The sequence below is a fragment of the Lepidochelys olivacea genome (genome assembly GCF_965140295.1).
Source record: "Lepidochelys olivacea isolate rLepOli2 genome assembly, chromosome: 3".
NCBI lineage: Eukaryota > Metazoa > Chordata > Testudines > Cheloniidae > Lepidochelys > Lepidochelys olivacea.
Window position 1 is genome coordinate 93756993 of NC_140413.1, and position 20291 is coordinate 93777283.

Genomic DNA, 20291 nt, shown 5'->3' on the forward strand with positions numbered 1-20291 from the left:
GCATGCTCCAGGTGTAGCACCAGTATAAGAGGGAGCAGCTCAGCTCAGTCTGGGCTGACCCCTGGACAGGAAGGATGTTCCTTGCTGGCTCCTGCCCGGGAGCAGCTGGAACCCTGGATGGTGGAAGCCAGAGGCACTGAGACCCAAGCAGACATCCAGCTACCTGTGGATACCCCAGGGAAGTTTGAGCTACAGAGATTTGCACCAGCTAAGGAACCCGGAGACCCCAAAGACGCACAGACCACCACCACGAGTAGTACAGTAGGAAGTCGCCCAGGAGGGCGAACGATAGTCAGCATATTGCATACAGATCCCCGCTGACTCAGTGGCAGGCATCCTCACCCCTGACCAGGGCCCTGGGCTGGGACCCGGTGGAGCAGGGAAGGCCCAGATCCCCCAATCCTGCCTGCCACCATCCCCCTGGGTGGCGGCCCCCAAACTGTAACTGGCTGCCAGGCCATACAGCCCCACCCGCACCCTGGAGGGCAACTCTATTGACTCTGGGAGTGGATGGGTCATTACAAAAACGAATTTCACCATATTAATTTCCCCCTACTGTTACTCACACCTTCTTGTCAACTGTTTGAAATGGGCCACCCTCATTACCACTACAAAAGTGATTTTTCCTCCCTTGGTATTCTACTGTTAATTGAATCGTCTCATTAGCACTGACCCCCCCCCCCCGCACTTGGTAAGGCAACTCCCATCTTTTCATGTACTGTATATATACCTGCTACTGTATTTTCCACTCCATGCATCTGATTAAGTGGGTTCTAGCCCATGAAAGCTTATGCCTAAATAAATTTGTTAGTCTCTAAGGTGCCACAGGGACTCTTCGTTGTTTTTGCTGATTCAGACTAACACAGCTACCACGCTGAAATCTATTGACTCTAGCCACTAGGCCATACAGCCCCACTCCAGACAGCCACTCTATTGAATCTAGCCACTAGACCACACTGCCCTGCAAACCCAGGGTATCTCTATTGACTCTGGCTGCTAGGCCTCACTGCAGAGAAGGGCTTCCCCATTGACATGGATCATGAGACTCTACCGTCCTGCGGATCAGGGCAACACTAATGACTTGAGCCTTTAGGTCCCACTGCCTAGAGACAGAGGGCATCTTGAAGGACAGAATGAACTCACCCCACACTGGATGGGGTCTCCACACCCCATAACGGTATCACTATAATCCTCACCAGTACAATCCAGGTAAACAGTTATTCCTTTCCCTTAGCTGGGGTCTGGGTTCAGAAGTCTCCCAAGTTAGAAGACAATGAGCTCCTCTCCCTAGTCAGAAATACCTTTCTCCCCACTCCACCCCCAAAAATTGCTACCTTCTTATGACTTCCCTCACTTAGGAGGCATATTTATTAGTTCCATCTCCAAACAGCCTAACAAGCCATTGCTGTCAGATCTTCTCTCCAGAACTTGAAGCTCAGTCTTTAAAGGCTAGTTTTCACTTCTCTGCCCAGTAGCAAGGTTTCAGCCCTACCACCCATTATAGGGATGGAGCACACACAGCCCATAACAGGGAAATAATACTCTATGTAAAACTGCTGATCAAAACTCTATAATAGCTTATTTTGTAGGGAGAATGGAGGTAATTCATTTTGCAAAATTCTTTTCTTTTATAGATCAATATGTCAAAGAGAACACAGGTTGATGGCCTCTGTGGCAACGCAATACAGGGGATCTACGTTCAGATACCAAGACCTCCAGAAAGGGAATGCTGTGGAGGTAGTATGCACTGCACTGGGAAGAAAGCTCACACTTTGTGTCAATCTCCAATCAATACATACTACATTATGTTTGGGTATTCTTATTGTTGATGGACAACAATTCAGCCAGTCAGAAAACATTCTTTTCACAAGGAACAGTAAATGTAAACTACATTTTTATCAATCAGCTGTTTTTTTTATTATGCTAGGCCAATAGCTGATTTTAGGTGAGAGAAGGATGCAAAAATGTAGAGCTGGCACAGACAGACAGATAGGTGCAGGGGGCATGTGACCGACCTTCCCAGAGCTGGTTCTGTTCCAATACTATTTACTCCTCACTTACATGAGCATTAAATTGACCCAAGAATCCTCCAATTACTTTTTTTAAAAGTCTATTGAAAGGACAAAGCCCTCATGTTACAAAGGAAAATTTTAAACAATCAAAATCTGCTTCTTCTTTGCTTTCTACAAAAGTGCCCCTTAACCTTGCGATTCACACTACATTGTCCTGTCACAGTTCATTCCACTGATAGACTTTGTTATTTAAAGCAAAAACAAAACATATGTACATTATAAATAACAAGGGGACAATGAATGACTTCAAGCTCATATTTAGTGGAGTAAAATATTTTTTTAAAGTACGCTCTTACCTATCCTTTTTGGCAGAGTTCATGTTTCCTCCATAAAGGAGAAGAGAAAGGCCATCTTCTACAGCAGCAATCCTTGCCAAAATATCAGCTATATGTATTAAAGAGGTTTCAGGGCAATTTATATACATCTGTTTTGTTAAAAAAATACATTAGTTTTTTAGGTAAATGGCTTATAAAGTTTCTTTTTACATTTTTAATATGTTTCTGTAAAATATGCATGTACAAGTCTGGCTCAGGTCTGTAGTGACCAATGATTACCCTTACGATAGCTGTTCAATAGCCTAAATCAGTGATACTCAAACTGAGGCCAGGTTCACACTATCGGCTAAATTGGCACTACTGCAATTGATGCAGCAGTGTCGATTTAACAGGTCTGGGGAAGACACAAAGTCTATAGGAGAGCGTTCTCCCATCCACATCTGTACTCCACCTCCCCAAGAGGCGGAAGCTATGTTGACAGGAGAGCATCTCTTGTCAACATAGCACGGTGAAGACACCAATGTAAGTCAATCCAAATTACATCGACTTCAGTTACGTAACTTACATAACTGAACTACTGTAATTTAGATTGATTTATAGTGCTAGCGTAGACCAGCCCTGATGCTTACGAGCCACAAGTGACTCTTTAATGTATCTTCTGTGGCTCTTTGCAATACATGATATTAAAACACTGTGATTTAATTATTAACCAATTTAAATTATTAACCAATCAGGATGCTTTTACTACGCTATTAATCAATTAAGTTATTAACGTATTTGCTGTGAGGGTGCGCGTGTGTGTATCACTATAGTAAATGAAACAATGAATTCACACTATCGTGGCTCTTTTGCGTAATGCTGATAGCTAATTTGACTCCTGAACCACTGAGATCTGAGTATCACTGGCATAAACAAAATTAGCAAATGGCCTCTGTTCAAATTGAAGCACGTACATATCCTCATCATAATTATCACCTTTAATGATACTGACAGAAAAGAGTCCATGGACTGAATCAGCATGGAGAATGTACTACCCACACACTAAAGGGGATACTGTAATGAAAATAAACTATACCAATTAAGCACCTTTATAGCGGATAACAACATCCACACTATCAGGTTGCACTGATTTCCAATACCACAAGAATACACTTTAACAAAAGTATTGATTTTTCTCACACATCTCTTTGATATGGTAAGATTTAAACAAACATTTAAAGTTTATTTGGAGGGACACTACAAACCTCTGTTTCATTCAGTAAATTATGAATGGGATGAAGAAGTGCATCTATCACCGTATTGGTATATAAACATTCAGTAGCACATTCAGCTCGGTCACACAGAATTTGTAGCACCTCTGTAACAAGGATTGCTGGAGAATAATTGCCTGACAAACACAAGAAGTATTAGTTTAAATTTTTAATATTAAATGAACATTAATATAGTATCATAACTTTTATCCAGATGCTTACTTGAGTCATCTTCAGTTGGGTAATATCCAGTCAAGAAAGAAAGAAAACAAAAGAAAGTTTGCAAAGCTGTTATTTAAAATATCCAAATTAAAAGTAACCAGATACAAAAGGTATTGAATTCTTCCTCTAGTCACAAAGTGACACAATTAAGAAATTAAATAAAAAGGGCAATATTACCTGTGTGCACTGTCAGAGTTGTCTTTGGGCAAGTGGGAGAGCAATAAATAAATTGAATAAATAGTACCAACAGGTCGGTTAGGGATATGAAATCTACAAAAATCACAAAGAAAAAAAAGGAGTCTATAAAATAAAGCACTACATTAACCTCCTAACAAAATGAACTTTCTAAACATAGATAATCAACTTCTTGTTTTATTGTGATTAACGGCTTTATCTACAGATGACAAACTACAGTAATTTTGGACTGTAGCCACTTAGCTAACCACTGTAAATATTTCCAGATCATCTAATATGGCTTGATCCTCTCCCATTTAAATCAACTGGAGTTTTACCACATCTTCTGTGGAAGTAGGAGGCGGCCTATAGTTTAAAGGTATTGAATACATGTACGATATTTATGAATAGTTGGACAAACTTCATCAAGACTATTACAAGTTGAAGTTAATTGTAAAGGGAATTTTCCATAAATTTGCGACAAGACTGTGGATTTAACTTATTATCTCAATCGTTGTCATAATTTAACCATTCTTAGTACATTAACTGTGCCATTACTACTTTCACTACTCAGACAACAATACAAATTTACTTACTATCAAGGATGAAGAAATTAGGCCCAATGCTCAGTTTTAGCCACACTATGTCTAACAAAGACTCCCAGTTACAGAAGTGCCAAATAATAGGAACAATCTCACGTAACATCTACAATACCACATTTGAAACACAGCTTAACAACAAACACATTGTCATTAAACATCTTCCTCTTTCCTCCACTTGCCCATACCTTTTCTATTTTCCAGCTGTACAGGAAATAGGTTTCTGCCTTGTTTATATATCAACAATCTTCCTAAAAGGCACAGTGAATGAACAAAATAGATATACTGTAATTCTTGTCCTGAGTAGAAAGTCTTCTGATTATTGCCTTAAAAAAAAACACAAAAAAACATTTCTCACAATTCAGTTATAGTTTCAGTACCATACCTGTCTATTATGTATTCCTCCTGTTTGAACCACCAATAAATGTGTAATACTACATTTGTAAAGGAAGTTTCCCAGACAGCATAAATAAGCAAATATCACTGAAATATACTTTTCCCCCCATTTCAAGTGAAAAAGATGTAAAGAGCTATTTCAAAAGATGATACATAAAGAGATTTTTGTGGGGTTAAAGCGTGAGGGTGTATTCTTCTTTTGCCATGTGGAGCTCAGATATCACAGTAATAAGCACAGTATAAAAATCTAGGTTTATGTATGTATATGTATAAAAATATAAAATATATAAAAATTGTAGAACACATGATAAAATAATTACTTACTGCTGTACTGCTGGGGCAAAACATTAACTTTAGAAGTTGCATCAACTGCTGATTCACATGATTCAAAGTAGTAAACACACTGTTGAACAGATGCAGTAATCTGAAAAAAGCAAAATACAATAAAACTTCCAACACCTCACAATAAATTAATTCTCCTTTAGATCCAAGTACTGCCTCTTAGCAACAGGGTCTGAATTTTCATATGATTGCACATAGTTTAAAATGAATCAGCCACTTACCAAAAGGAGGGAAAATTTTCCAAAGCAATGTAAGTGCCACTGCAAAGTCCATAATGTTTATCAATAGAAACTTCAGATCTAGAGGTATCAAAAGGATTATTCTGCGAAAAATATATTCGTAGGTATTTGTGAAAGCTAGAACAAGTACAGTATTTAGTGTTATACACGAACATTGATATGGAAACTGTGTGGTGGGAATTATTTTGGGATGTCAAGAAGTTCAGCAGGCCAATCTAAACCACAACATTGTCCAGTTATACTGGAAGAAGGACAGAAGACACTGTGTATGGTTTAATCAGCCCACAACTTTATTATTAGATGTCTGAGATAACCCGGCAGATAATATAATATAGTGCAGGTAACTCCATGTTCATTTCAATATCTACGTGGGGGCTTCCGCCAGCCCCCCTTTTTCCAGCCAATCCATTGCTGCTCCACCTGGTCTGATGAAAAGGGGTTTCTCTTGCTGAGCTTGCCCTTATCAACTCCCCAGCTCTTCCAGTCCCTGGGGGATGAGTCAACTGACTCCTAGCGCTTTTGCAGAAGGGTCTGTGCCTCTTTTCCACGCACTTAAAGTGATATACCCCTTCTTTCGGCAAGCCTCCCCTCCCATTGGTTAACTAAATAAAAACATGTTGCAGGGTAGCATTGTAAAGATGTCAGGAGAATAAGCTACATATGTCCAAAAAAGCCAAATGTTTTCTTTAATTTATCCCACATTTTAATCACCCTTTTAAAATAAGTTCACTCATGGTCTCTTTTCACTTTTAATAGCCATGTTTTAAAGTCACTTTGCCCACTACACATGTAGATTTTTTTTTTTAATCCTGCTTCAAAAGGACACCTAATCTGGTCTTCAAAGCCTCAAACTATTTTTTCTTTTTCTTCCCCCTCCCAATGTACTGTACAATAGTGTCTATATCACTGAATATGACGGATCAAATTCGCACTGGCTTAAATGCGTATGGTGCTATAAGCTAGATATTTGATTAAGATTATCTGAAAGTTTGTGGTCAACATTTTCAAACCTATGTGCCTAACATTAGACTTCTAAATTGATGTTTAATCATTTAAATAAAAGTGGTCTGATTTTCGAAGGTAGAGCACACCTGCAGCTCTCATTGATTTTGATGGGATTAGTTGGAGGCCGGCAATTCTGAATATCAGCTACTTTTATGTAGGTGCTTAAATATGAATTTAGAAGCCTAGTTTAGGCATCCAGATTTTAAATGTTTGATCAGAGGATCCATCTATACTAGTCAAATGTGTCAGTGCCTTAACAATATTGCTAGCACTGATGGTCTCTGCAAAAGGGCAGCGTGTTTATGCTACAAAATATTTTTTTATTTACAAAAAAGGGTTTTCAACACACAGCACTATACTCAAACAGGTGCTGCAATTAAAACTGCAGATGTACACCTCCCCAGAAATGTGTTTTTGAAATTAGCAAATAATGAAAGAGATGGCCTGAAGTTATATTTGCAATTATTATAATACTGGGGTACCGCGTCTCTTTTACTATTGACCCACATATTGCACATACATTGAAAAAAAAGTAAAATAAATGCACAACTTGGTAGTGGGCCTAACTTATACTTACGGATCATGTATGTTTAACTGTACGGTGTGTACACTTTATATTATGAACTCTTTGGGGCATGGACCACATTTTCCTCTATGTTTTCAGAGAGCCAAGCATGATGTTGGTGCACAACTAATAAACCTAGATGCACCTGATATAAAAGGTATTTTTATGTTTTTTCTGTATTTTATTTAATATATTATAATGTTATGAATTATATATATATTACATCAAATTTCTTCACTTGTATTAACATATTTTATAAAATATAGCCTCAATCCTGCCACATGTTCCATACGGGTGGACCCCCCACTAACATCTGCATGGAGCCCCACTGAAATCAGCAAAGCTTTGTGCACGTGCAGGGGGCACAGTTTCAGAGTCAACTGCACCTTTGACTCTCCTCCTGGTCTCCCTCAAGGGCACCCACTTAAAGGTTTAGGCTTCCCAGCGGTCACCTCTTTTAGGGTGTCCTGCATCTCTCTCCCATGAGACTGGGGGTTTAGGTTTGCAGTCCCTTTGCAATTTGCTGTAATTTCCCAGTAGGTCTGACCAGGATCCACCACCTGCGGTTAACTCTTTCTCCAGGCGCTATAACAGTATACACCAGCTACCACCTGGCCTTCACAAAGCAAACTGCATTTATTCGAGCAAAAACACTACAGAGAAAACATATAAAACCAAAAAAGAACCCACATGAATGATAAATGCTTACCCGCAGTCGCCCCTAATTCAAACACAGGGTTCTGGTAGGTGTCATTCTTTCAAACCCCACAGCTGGGTTTGCCCCCTTGATTACAAGTTCATGTCAGTTTTTAGACCAGGAACCACACTCCAGTGGACAGTTCAGCTGTTTCTTATAGAGCTTGAGCCAAGGTAACTAGTCAGTAGCCATCTTTTTTGGCTTTTGCATAGCCCAGGCTGTGGAATTTGCATTATACACTCCCCAAGGATTCCCCAGGAAACCCACTTATCACATTGTGCCAAAAGTCCATGCCTGCTACCACATTTCGTATACCATATAGTCGTTTGAACTCTTTACACTTCCCAGGTCCCACAACTGCCACACAGGGGTCTGCTCAGGTGGAACAAGTTGCAGTACTGGTGCTTTACATATTTGATATGTTCTGCCTTAGCCTTACAATTTTTGATTGATGATGCTTGATTTCATAACCTTAATATTGCATTAACAGGAGGAGTCTTTTTTCATCAAACAGTTTAAAACCAAACTCAAGATGTATGTTTTTATGACAATTTTCCACGTGTTTATCCTCATCTATATGTATGTCTTATGCAACAAATCTATAATACAACATGTATAAATAGTATTAAACAACAGTCTCATTTATTAAATAGCTGATATAAAACTTTTCAATTTCCCCTTATTCAAATCTGCTCACGTGCCCCATATTGCATTTAGCACTGACAAAAGACTACTGGGTTCTGAAACAATTTTTTTTAAACCAAAGACTTGACCAATTTAAAAAACTATCACATGGTCTACCAAAGGAAAAAAGACCAGGCACAATAGAAGACAGGAACAAATAACTGCTCAAACCACAAGGAACATAATGAAAATAAATTCCAAGCAGAATATGGTAACCACAAATATAGACTTACCAGAGATTTATATTTCTTTTCAAGGAGCCTTAGCACCACTGTTCTGCTATAATTTGCATGCTAAAATTGTACAATAGAAATAGTGTGAACATCAATCATTTGATTTAATTTTTACTTTGCAACACAAAAATCAAAGTTCTCCAATTCTATTCCAATAATTACTGCACAGAATTAAGTTCTAACTCATGTTAATCACTGTTGCATACAGGTATGTTTTTCTACTGACATTAGATTAGGGTAGCAATAAAAAAGAGAGGATTACAATAAAACTACAGTAGTTTTAGAGATAGGCCAGAATGAAAATAAACACAATGTGCAGTTATGCATGTGCCAAACTAGAAAACCAGTAACTATGCTTAGATGACAGGATATGGCTTCATACAGAGCTATGCAAATCCTGAATGGCATAGTTGTGAGGGGCAGAATGCAAATTGACCCTTTTGTGCTCCCTTGGAGAACTGCTAATTCTAACCTCAAAAGGAACCTACACCACACCTTCCCAACGAAGCTATTCTCTATCCTTCCACCTGTACCCTTCTCTCTAACCTGGCCCAGGACTATTGCCACACACAACTTTTTATATATGTTTCTCATCATTTTATGATGTTTAAATTTTAACCCTTAATTACACTATAATCACCTTTACTTAAAAACTGTCACAAAAGATGCATTTTAACTACTTCTGCAACAATTACTTTCTGCCCCCAAAGCCCTTTAGCAGGTATATATACACCATATGTTATAGTCTATACCAGTGGTTCTCAAAGCCGGTCCACCGCTTGTTCAGGGAAAGCCCCTGGCGCACTGGACCGGTTTGTTTACCTGCCGTGTCTGCAGGTTCGGCCGATCGCGGCTCCCACTGGCTGCGGTTTGCCGCTCCAGGCCAATGGGGGCTGCGGGAAGCAGTGCGGGCCAAGGAACGTGCTGGCCGCCCTTCCCGCAGCCCCCATTGGCCTGGAGCGGCAAACCACAGCCAGTGGGAGCGGTGAACCGCAGCCAGTGGGAGCCGCGATCTGCCGAACCTGCGGATGCGGCAGGTAAACAAACCAGTCCGGCGCGCCAGGGGCTTTCCTTGAACAAGTGGCGGACTGGCTTTGAGAATCACTGGTCTATAGAACTGGATACAACCTAGAATCACTGTTTCCAATCTTTATGAGTTAAACATTTTGAAATCCATAAAATCCATCAGCAGATCCTTCCATTTTTCCTTACCATCCATTTTTTAAACCATACAGCTTTGATATCAAGCAGAGCCAAGAAGTAGACTGGATCCAAAAGTTTTGGAGAGACAAGGTGTCTTTGCTCACGTTTTACTGACAACAGCAATAAGGTACTCTCAACTATTTCTTCCATATACCTCAAGAGATTATTAGGAAAAAAAATGGTCAAGTGTTAAATCAAATTAAATTTTATACTGGTACCAGTCAAAAATAATTTTGCTTATAATACTGGGAAACTTTTTAAATTGGAAATATACATACACTATAAATGGAACCTGAATTACATTTAATTTGATCTTTTAACATTCATTTTTAGCCCTTACTGCGTTACTATGAATAAAATGGATAACAACATGCATATTTTTATATAGCATCTTCCCAAAGGAATCCATAACAGTATATAAAAGTTGGCTAGTAATTATTATTATTAATTGTTTACCCCCATGGAAATGCAGTCTCCTCCAAGACAAAAGAAGGTAAATGTTTAACTGTGCATAAAAACTACTACCCAAATTTTTAGGAAAAAGAATTTAAGTAGGTAGAATGTAATTACCGGTATTTAGATTTAGATTTGGCCAGAACCCTGGGGGCCAAAGTCTCCGACTGTTGGGGAAAATGCCATTGATCTTTTAATTAAAAGTGATTAGCCACTTTTGTCTCATCTAAAAGAGAACAACTCCAATAGCAAAGCACCTCTGAGATGCTGCGGCACTGGACCATCAATGACTTGGAATTAAGAGTGCTACACACTCAATCACCAACACTTCCTGCATCACACAGTCATACTGCCTGAGTACTGGAGATCCTGACATCTGTTGGCATATGCTAGAAGATGCCAGGAGAGGATAAGGTTTCCAGAGAGTCTGGAGAGGAGGTAGATTATTTTGAGTGCACTGATGGGGAATTGATGTCATACAGCTGATGCCAAGCTGCAGTGGAACTAACAGGGAAAAGTGTTTGCCTACTTCCCCAAAGGTAGGGGGCCTGAAGGCTGAAAGACCGTAGGAGGAAAGGCTGAAAGGCACAAAAGACTGAAAACCAGAAGTTGAACTAGCTATGGAGACAAGAAAGATACGGTTATTAGTGTCAAATGGTTCTTTATGATTTCAAAATAAGGGTGGCGGTGTACGCGGAGACTTTGGCAAATCAGTAAAGTTCCTGAAACCACTATGGCTTATTGCTAAAAGCAGCCAAGTAAGCAGGCTGTAAATTGGCCATTCAGCAGTCTCAGTTTAACCAAGGCAGAAGGGGGGGGAGGGGGACTGGGTGCCACAGAAAGGGCAGCTTGACCCTGCGTCCTTCCTGATAAAAATTGTGTTGAAGTTGCTGATACATACATTTTAGAAGAGCAGGATGTGCCCCAGGAATGTCTATTGGGGTCTCAAGGCTGCAAACTCTGGAAAAACCCACACCTGGTTAATCAATAATCAGAAGAAAGCCTCTTGCTTGACCATTGAAACTGCTTGCTTGACAAGTTTTCTTTAGGGGACATGTTATTTTATTACTAATGTATAAATAAAGGGGGGAAAGTCTGAGGTGGTGGGACTCTTTCAGGACTGGACTCTCCCTCTGGATGTATCTTGTGTTCCCCACCGGCAGACACTGGGGCCGCTGTGCCACTCGAGAGCCACACTCAGCTTTGGTAATTATTAAGGGTTGGGGGTGTTTTACTAACCTGTTGCGAACATGTGTATAAGTGCTTGAAACTAAGTGAAGTATAGCTTTAAGTGAAAGCACTCTTGTGTTGTCCTGTTTGTGCCAGCCATCTATCAGTTGGACGGCTGTGTCTCCCCTGATTTATTTCCTGACACTACCTCGCACAGAGTAAAAGTTACCAAGAGCTTTGGGTTAAAAGAACCCCGGGTAACAGTGGGAATGGAAAGAGTATATATCGAAAAATATATTTACACAAAGACACCTGCATAGCTGATGGTAGTTGAAAGGGCTAATGAAGTAGTAGCCCTGAACTGGCATATGGGAAATGGAAAGGGACTTTCTCTAAGACTGTGACTAATTAATTGGAAGAAACCAATATCTTTATATGCGTAGTATACTAAATTAAAGAGAAAAAGAATATGGTACCAAAAAAAAGGCATAGTGGAGCACAAAAATGATGTTTTGGACATACAGTAATCATCCTACATGTTTATTCAGAGAGTCACAAATGTTAGGGCCAAAAGGAACCACAATGATAATCAAGTCTGACCCTCTCCATAACATGAGCTATAGCATTTCACCAAGTGGTTCCTGAATCAAGCCCATAACTATGCAGTGAAACAACTGACAATGCAGATAATCCGTCAAACAAGGCCTGACTGAAAGGGTTACTGAAATTATGCAGAGACTGTAGAGTGAATTCATTTCCTCAAGTGTCTACACAGCTGGACTGCACCCATTACTACAACCTATGGATAGCATCTCTCCTTTTAACTAATTTCTTCAACACAGCCTTTTAACTCCTTTTTCCTCATTCCCATCCAAAAACTGCTTTCCTTATATAGACCCTTTGTATGTGCACAAGAGAAAGAAAACAAGGAACAATAAGAGATACACTGAATATCACTACTAGTTCCACCACTTCCTTTGTCACCCTCCACCCACCATTTCTCGTGGAAGCGGCGGCCAGTACACCCCTCGGCCTGCGCCGCTTCCAGTAGCGAACCGCGGCCAGCCAAACCTACGGACACGGCAGGTAAACAAACCAGCCCGGCCCGCCAGGGGCTTTCCCTGCACAAGCGGCGGAACAAGTTTGGGAACCACTGGTTTAGGTTTTAAAATTCTCAGGATAGGGGCCTTGCCTCTTGATTTGTAAAGCATCCGATAAAATAAAATAGTAATGAAGGGAAGGAGTAGTAGACCACTGTCCACAGTGAGCCTCTAAGTAGTTTTGTGATCCAGTGGATCCATGCCAGACAGATCCACTGGCCATTCCCCATCCCATGCTCAACCAGCTCTCAGTCCCTCTCCATTGCCCCCACAATCCAGACATTTAGATATACATTACTAATCTTCTGATAAAATTCTATGCCTTTAACACTAATGTAAAAAATATTTATCTTAGAAATACTGATTCAAGGTGACATACTTTTCTGGATGACGAATCCAGAAAGAGGGAACCTCTCTTTGGTACTCATTTAGAAGACGCACCTGTGAACATAAAGGTTATAATTTTTTAAAAAAAGAATTAATAATATTTCAATAATTAAAAAAAATAAAAGGGATAGAAAACTAGCATACCTTTTTAAGTAAACAAATTATTTCTGCGTTAGTTATGTCTATACCATCTGAAATAGTAGGAACACAGTTTTCTCCAGAAAGAAAGTACAATTCTAAGTGTTTCGCTGAAAAGAGAAGGAAAAAAAAAACAGTATTACTAGTAATACAGACCTCATTAAGATGTGATTTTTTTTTAAGGTGATTTCTGAAAAGCATATGGAACATGAAAAACTCTTAAAACAAGATTAAATACACATACCTAGACTTGTATAGACTTCCCTTGTCCTAGTTAGTGGAGAAGATGAAAAGGTCTTTGCATAGAATCTCAAAATTTTGTCCTAAGAGGAAAAAGAAATAAAATTAGTAACCTATGCTCAAATAACCTTATTAGCATGGTGCAAAATATGGTACAATTAAAATTTATTGTGTGTTATGCTCAATATTATATATTACTTAAATAGTACTAAAGATGCACCTGGTGCATTACAAGCGTACAAAACAGGTCTGTGGTCTCAAGAACCTACAATCTAAAAGTAACAGTGCCCTGATCTTGCAATTTGCTGCTCCCTAATGAAACTGCATTGATCTATGCAAGCACAGGATCAGGGTCTATATTAGTATATTTTAATTGTTTTAATGTCATACAAAATGCAAGTAACTTACACAGTAATACTAATATATGAAGATTATCCACTGCTTTTAAACCAATGAAAGCACTACTTAGGAATAAGGAGAGAGATAAATGACAGCAGTTGACGCAGCTTTAACTATTTTAGTTTTGGCAGATATGAAGGGCACCTCCAGACTGAAAAAAACCCACATCACTTCATTTGCATTGCTTTTTCCACAGGAGATATGCCCCAGAGATCATGCCAAAAGCAATAAAGAAAGCATCATACTTTTTTTCTGAACAGTGCATATGCAACACTGTATCTTCATGATGTATTATATCTTTTGTGACAATAAGAAAATACACCGCTTTACTGTGAGAGATTACCATCACATTTTATATAGTAGTTCGGCAATCTTGTTAACAAAATGATAAATATAATTTATGTTTATGCTATTGCAGAGAACAAAGCAGAAGATACAACTTAAATAACATTCCATGCACTTAACTTTTAAAGTGCAAATTTAATATACCACAGTCAGCACTATAATACAGAAATAATAAAGTTCTCTTCTGAATAGAAAAAAATCCTTAGTATATTCATTTTAAAATTAGTCCCGTCAAAATGAGTCTACACAAAGCAATATTTGGATATCAGTCATATACCCACTGATTTAAATGTGAATTGAACTGGCTGCATAAAGCTTGTCGGAAAAATGGCAATTGAATGCAAATACTGCACTATATACCTGTGAGGTTCCAACAAACATATGTAAACTCTATGCTGAATAATTTGTCGGGTCTGATGTGAATTGCAGTAATCTCTGCCAATCTGTCTCACTTTTTAAGGTCCTTTATCTCTTCACACTCTAGTCCAAGTCATGGCCTCTTAAACAATAATCTTCAGGTTCAGATAATCAGAATTGGACCCAGCTTGTACCACATTCTACCGGAATGGGAAGCATGGTACGCTCTCCAACTGATTGATATTATAACATGTAGATTAGTTTTCACAGAAATTAATTTGACTGCCTAAAACTAATGTAGGCTGACATTTTCACAAGGACCTAAAGAAATTAGGCACCAAATTCCCACGAAAAGCCAATGGATGATGGGCATGTTGCTCAAATTTATGCCTTTGAAAATTTCTCCCACTAATAGCTCTTCTAAGAGTTGTGGCACTCCTCCAGGCTATACTGGAGTGAAATTACTGAATAAAGCAGTGTGCACTACACTAGACAGACATAGTAATTAAAAAGTGTTACTTTTTACTTTTAAAAAATGATCTGTATCTGTTTAACTTCAATGACTAATGAAATAAGATTGGAGAAAGGAGGTCTTTGTTAAAGATTCAATACAAACACCCGCACCCCTTCCATTAAACTATGAGAACACACAAAAACACATCCTCTGAGACCTCTAGCAAAACACAGATATTTCTAAGGGCAAAATAATCAGAAAAAAATCTATAAAAACCAAAAATAATATTTAGGCTTCTTCATACATTATAAAAAAAATCAATACAGGGAACAAGTCCAGTTATTACAGAATCCTGTGCCAGTCACCTTTAAATCAAGTGCTGGAGAAACCTGGTAAGCTGTTTTACCTCAAGAACAATTTAACTGATAAATATACAAATTAGTTACCTCCTGCCAGACCACTGGACTACCATGTCACAAATGTACATGTTTATTCCTGTGAACTGTTTAGTATGGATAAACATCTGATTGCTACATATAAACCATTTGCTTACACTGGAATCAGGATCCGAGAGAGAAATTGTCAGATGTTTACGCAAATTAGACCAACTCTCACAGTTAAGTACATCAGAGGGAGGCACAGAACATAATGTCTGCATTGCTTCATGGCGCACCTGAAATAATCAAGAAATATAAACAAAACAATGCTGTTAATAGCACCATTACAATGAAATACTTAAAAATGTGATTTTTGAGGGGAAACGGTCCATAGTGATAGGACACAAAAAAGCAAGAATTAAAAAAACAAAAACAAAAACAAAAAACAAACTCATACCTCTTCTGCTAGTAGACTGTTAAGATAATTTGGACAAAACAGTGAGGACAACACAAAAGCATATATTTTTTTAAAATACATAATTAAATTAATCTAAGGATTATGTGGATTCCTATTACTATTTTGCTCTCCTATGGCAATTATATATTTTATCAAATACAAGATTTATACGAGATCATTACATTGCTTTACTTTATTAATCAAATGCCACAACCTGGAGTAATAGCATTGCAAAAAATAAACAACAACAAAAATGAAGCAATTTACTGCCAGACACCTTTCAGGGACATGCTGGCCGCTGCTTCCCGCAGCTCCCATTGGCCAGAAACAGCGAACTGCGGCCACTGGGAGCTGTGGGGGGCCACGCCTGCAGACGGTCAATGTAAACAAAATGTCTCGCAGCCCGCCAGCAGATTACCCTGATGGGCAGCATGCCAAAGGTTGCCGACCCCTGCGTGGGGGAAAGTATTGTTGACCTGACCCTATCCCACTTTGTGACAAGACCTATGCACTATATGCAGCATAGGCAAGAGCAGTAACGCAAGAGACCTACAGGCCTGCATCCTGTAAGACTTAGCTTAAGCTAAGAGCATATGCTGGGCCATGGTATTTTGACCCAGATAACAAACTAGGCCAACCTTTCACCCTCGCTCAAGTCCCTAGCTGTCTATCATGTACAACCCCCCCAAACCTGCAAAAGCCCCTAGACAAAACGCTGCCACAAGCATACCACAGATCTTGATAATAACAAAGTGCATCAGCACAATGCTAATTATAAAACTGTTTACCTTGGCTCCTTATAAGCTTTATTAACAATGCTTGAGTGATAAAAAAAATTAAGGAAATGTATCATTTACTGAAATGTAAAAAATTGGTATTATAGGGGCAGGACAAAAGGAGACTGGTATTATAGGGGCAGGACAAAAGGAGACCGGGGTGGCACCTGTGTGTTACCATCTGTGTCTCCTTCTCCCTGCATGCTTGTATTCAAAATAAAAGGACCTCAGACTGTTTGAACCAAAAGAGATAGTGTGACTCGTTTTCCACAACACCAGAAATGGAATGATGGCTGCAACTGTAACTATCGTTATTATTATTTGTATTATTGTAACTATAAAGCTGAAGTCCATAGGATGAAATCATGGACCCACTGAAGTCATTTACAGTTTTGTCATTCATTTCAGTGGAGCCAGGATTTCACCCATGTTTATCTACAAGTGCCATATTCTCAAATATACCATAAGTTTTCATTTTTATGAGTGATATTTTAGATATTCTTTTGACTTACCTCCTTAGGCTGAGCAGGGTCAAGCCTTTCCACAAGTAGCTGTAATTGTTCTTGATTCATGAATGTATAACTCTGTAACACACAATGTAAAACGTTCACTTAGTAAATCCTATTAAAATGCACCATTAATGACTAAAATCATCAGACTTTATGGATATAAAATTTATTTTTGAACAATTAGGATGTTAGCATTTATCTTAATGAAACATTAAAGTTGAGATTTTAAATGGCCAAATTTCAGAAAATGCAAACTTGAAGTTCCAGTAACAAGATTCTGTCTTCTTCATTCTGCCTCTGTATTACAAAATTATTATAGAATGCTAGGTAATGTGGCATGCAGTTAATAATATAGCATAGTATTGCATGTTGGAAAAGAAATACATATATAGTATTTTACTGTTCTTCCAGTAAAAATGCAAAAAGTTAAACTGAATATTGTGTTTATGTAAACTTTACCTTGTTCTCACATTCTTTGCACATATTTTGCAGATTATATGTGTCCACGCACTTGTATGCTCACAGATATTGTAAATGCAAGGAACCATGTTTTCCATTACTCTAAGGCAACAGAACTGCGAAAGAATTTACCCTTAGCTTAGATTCTGCAGCCAGATTCTTCTGCATTCATTTTTTAAAAATGATTCAACTCTGCTACTACTCAACTGAAAAGATTCTTCAGATAACATCTTTAAAAAAATCACTTCAAGGTTCAGACCATATGTGAAGATATTCAGACAAAAGGGTAACTTTTTGATAAAAGGTATAATCAATTGAAAACTGGAGTTTACAGTGAAAGTGCCATCTCATCCTTAATTATAACATCACTAGACACCACTGTAATGGAGAACCATAAACATCAAATTAATCAAGATCATAAGTGTGGTTAGATGTTGATAGATATTTGGCTGTGTGTGTGTGTTCCCTTGCAGTGCTGCCCCAACCCTGCACAGACAGCTGGCATGGCAGACTTTGAGCGAACCACCCAATAACCACAAGATCCCTTAAGGGATGAAGGCCACCCAGCCATGTTTATTATCAATGAAGTACGGTACTAGTATCCCGCAGACTCTACCGGATCACTAATAGATGTAAACCCATAACAATGGACCAGCTCAGTGAACAGTGGGACTTTCCGTTCCTCCCTAGGTTAGACGATGATACTCGCTCTGAGATATATATTCATACCCCAATACAAGCAAACTAATACTGCCCCTCTGACATAGTTAGTTACTGCCCCCTGACGTGGCTAGTTATCATCCATCACTTTGTACATGTTGGTTTGATTAAAACATTTAACTTCTGTACTGTCATCCTGACCATATCTTTTAAGAGGGGTCAGTGTGTTCCTGTTATCCTTGGGGAATGTTTCTGTACCATTCTCGATATTTTGATGTTCTGGTACTGGTACCACTTAATATCAGGATGTGTTTGAGTGAGTACTCTGTGACTAGCACGTCTTTAGAATATGTATTTCTGCAATATTAGCCCTGTTCTTGCCAGATTCTGTGAGCAGGTCCTGCCTCATACCAGGCCTCTGATACAAAGGCTCATGTCTCAGGCTCTCTTTCTACTACAAGTATAAGTTTCTTACTTATTTCACAATACAGGTCCAGATCGTAATATCATACCCGATTGAATGATGAGTCACTATCAGAGCAGTTGTCTGTATAGTAAGCACTATGTTGCTCTTTCTTGGTTTTCCTATGCATCTCCTTATTACGCATCTGATCTTCTTCAAATTTGTTAATCAGAGATTCCACCACCACCATCATGACATTCTTCAAGGAATGCATCATTTCTCTGTACCTTCGAAGTCAAGGTTATGTTAATACTAAACATAAAAATCACTAATTAAATTAAATGGAATAAGGCATGCCATTACATTTACATTTCACTCAATTTACTCAGTGAACTAAAAAGGTTTTAAAATAAATAAAAAACACTATACAGATCCCAAGTAATTGTGCATGCAAACTTAAAAACTACAGATATATACATTTTAAAAATAAACCAAAAAGCTTTTAAATTTTATGGCTCTCCTACAACTATTCAAATAACAATACTAAGATTTATAACAAACAACATAGGGACCTGCATTCCCAGTTTTGTCACTAATCTGTACTCTGCACGCAGATGTCCTTCAATAGGAATAATGTGCAAGCCAACAGCAGAATACGGCCCTAGCAAAATACAAGAAACCAAATCTGATCCTCATTACCGTTTCTTTCTCCGCAAGTTTAATTAAGGTTTTTTCTTCCACAAAAGTCCTCTGCAGAAGCAGCAGTACAGAATGCATGGACAGAGTAGCCCTCAGATTCAAGATCTTAATAACCAAGTTCATCTAAAATGTATAATGTTTAATAAACAGGAGATCCACATGGCTATAATGTAACTAGCCATGGTGTTGCGCAGAATGAACTTCGACCTCAAATATTCTCTTGCAAGTCTTCTTCCTTCATCAAGAATCAGTACCAGAAGATTTAGGCTTCTTAAATTCCTCAGTTTCATCTTCCAACCTTATTTGTTGTTAACCTCCTGTTCTGCTTCCTTTTACCTAAATTCCATAAACCTTCTTTAGAACCGTACCCTCTTCTGTATGTTTGGCATGACCCCACCATTACCGTTGTCTTGTTCTCAGCTGGTACAATCTGCAACTTACCAGGATTGTCTGTGACAAAAATCAAACTAGATGGGGGTTAAGAATACACTGTAACTTCTGGTTTCAGAGTAGGAGCCGTGTTAGTCTGTATCCACAAAAAGAAAAGGAGGACTTGTGGCACCTTAGAGACTAACAAATTTATTTGAGCATAAGCTTTTGTGAGCTGCAGCTCACTTCAGGCCCCCCCGCCTCCCCATCGTCACTGGGCCAGTGGAGAAACAGTTGACTGCAGTTGCCACTGGGGGAAGTGGCCGGACAGTTGACTGCAGGGCCCCTGGAAGGGAGAAGCACAGATTGTGACGGCCAGAGGGCTGTATCGTGAAGAGGATGCTGCGGTCCTTGGAGTAATATGGGTCCAAGAGCAGATGTGATGGGGGCGAGGCACCCTCAAAAGGCATACCGACAGATGGAGCGAATCTCCAAGATGGCCAGCAGGTGATGACACCATGGAGAGTCATACCCATCACATTTGTCATTAATACAACGGCATTAAACACTTGTATCTTTGTTG

General features: G+C 38.9%; 1 protein-coding gene across 7 annotated transcripts in view; it reads right to left on the reverse strand.

The window, feature by feature from the left end:
• The window catches only part of TBC1D32 (TBC1 domain family member 32), a 181158-nt gene that overhangs the window by 141062 nt on the left and 19805 nt on the right, over positions 1-20291 (reverse strand). For 6 of the 7 annotated variants that reach the window (XM_084622138.1, XM_084622137.1, XM_084622139.1 and 3 more), the window contains 13 exons: positions 18750-18927; positions 17122-17193; positions 15553-15672; positions 13449-13527; positions 13211-13314; positions 13059-13120; positions 9966-10110; positions 8754-8813; positions 5313-5412; positions 4781-4918; positions 3997-4089; positions 3592-3734; positions 2369-2496 (listed from right to left, as the gene is read on the reverse strand). In XM_084622138.1, the coding sequence (XP_084478264.1) occupies positions 2369-2496; positions 3592-3734; positions 3997-4089; positions 4781-4918; positions 5313-5412; positions 8754-8813; positions 9966-10110; positions 13059-13120; positions 13211-13314; positions 13449-13527; positions 15553-15672; positions 17122-17193; positions 18750-18927 (1422 nt within the window). The remainder of the gene's footprint in view (positions 1-2368; positions 2497-3591; positions 3735-3996; positions 4090-4780; positions 4919-5312; positions 5413-8753; positions 8814-9965; positions 10111-13058; positions 13121-13210; positions 13315-13448; positions 13528-15552; positions 15673-17121; positions 17194-18749; positions 18928-20291) is intronic. The other variant, XM_084622142.1, reaches the window with a different exon arrangement.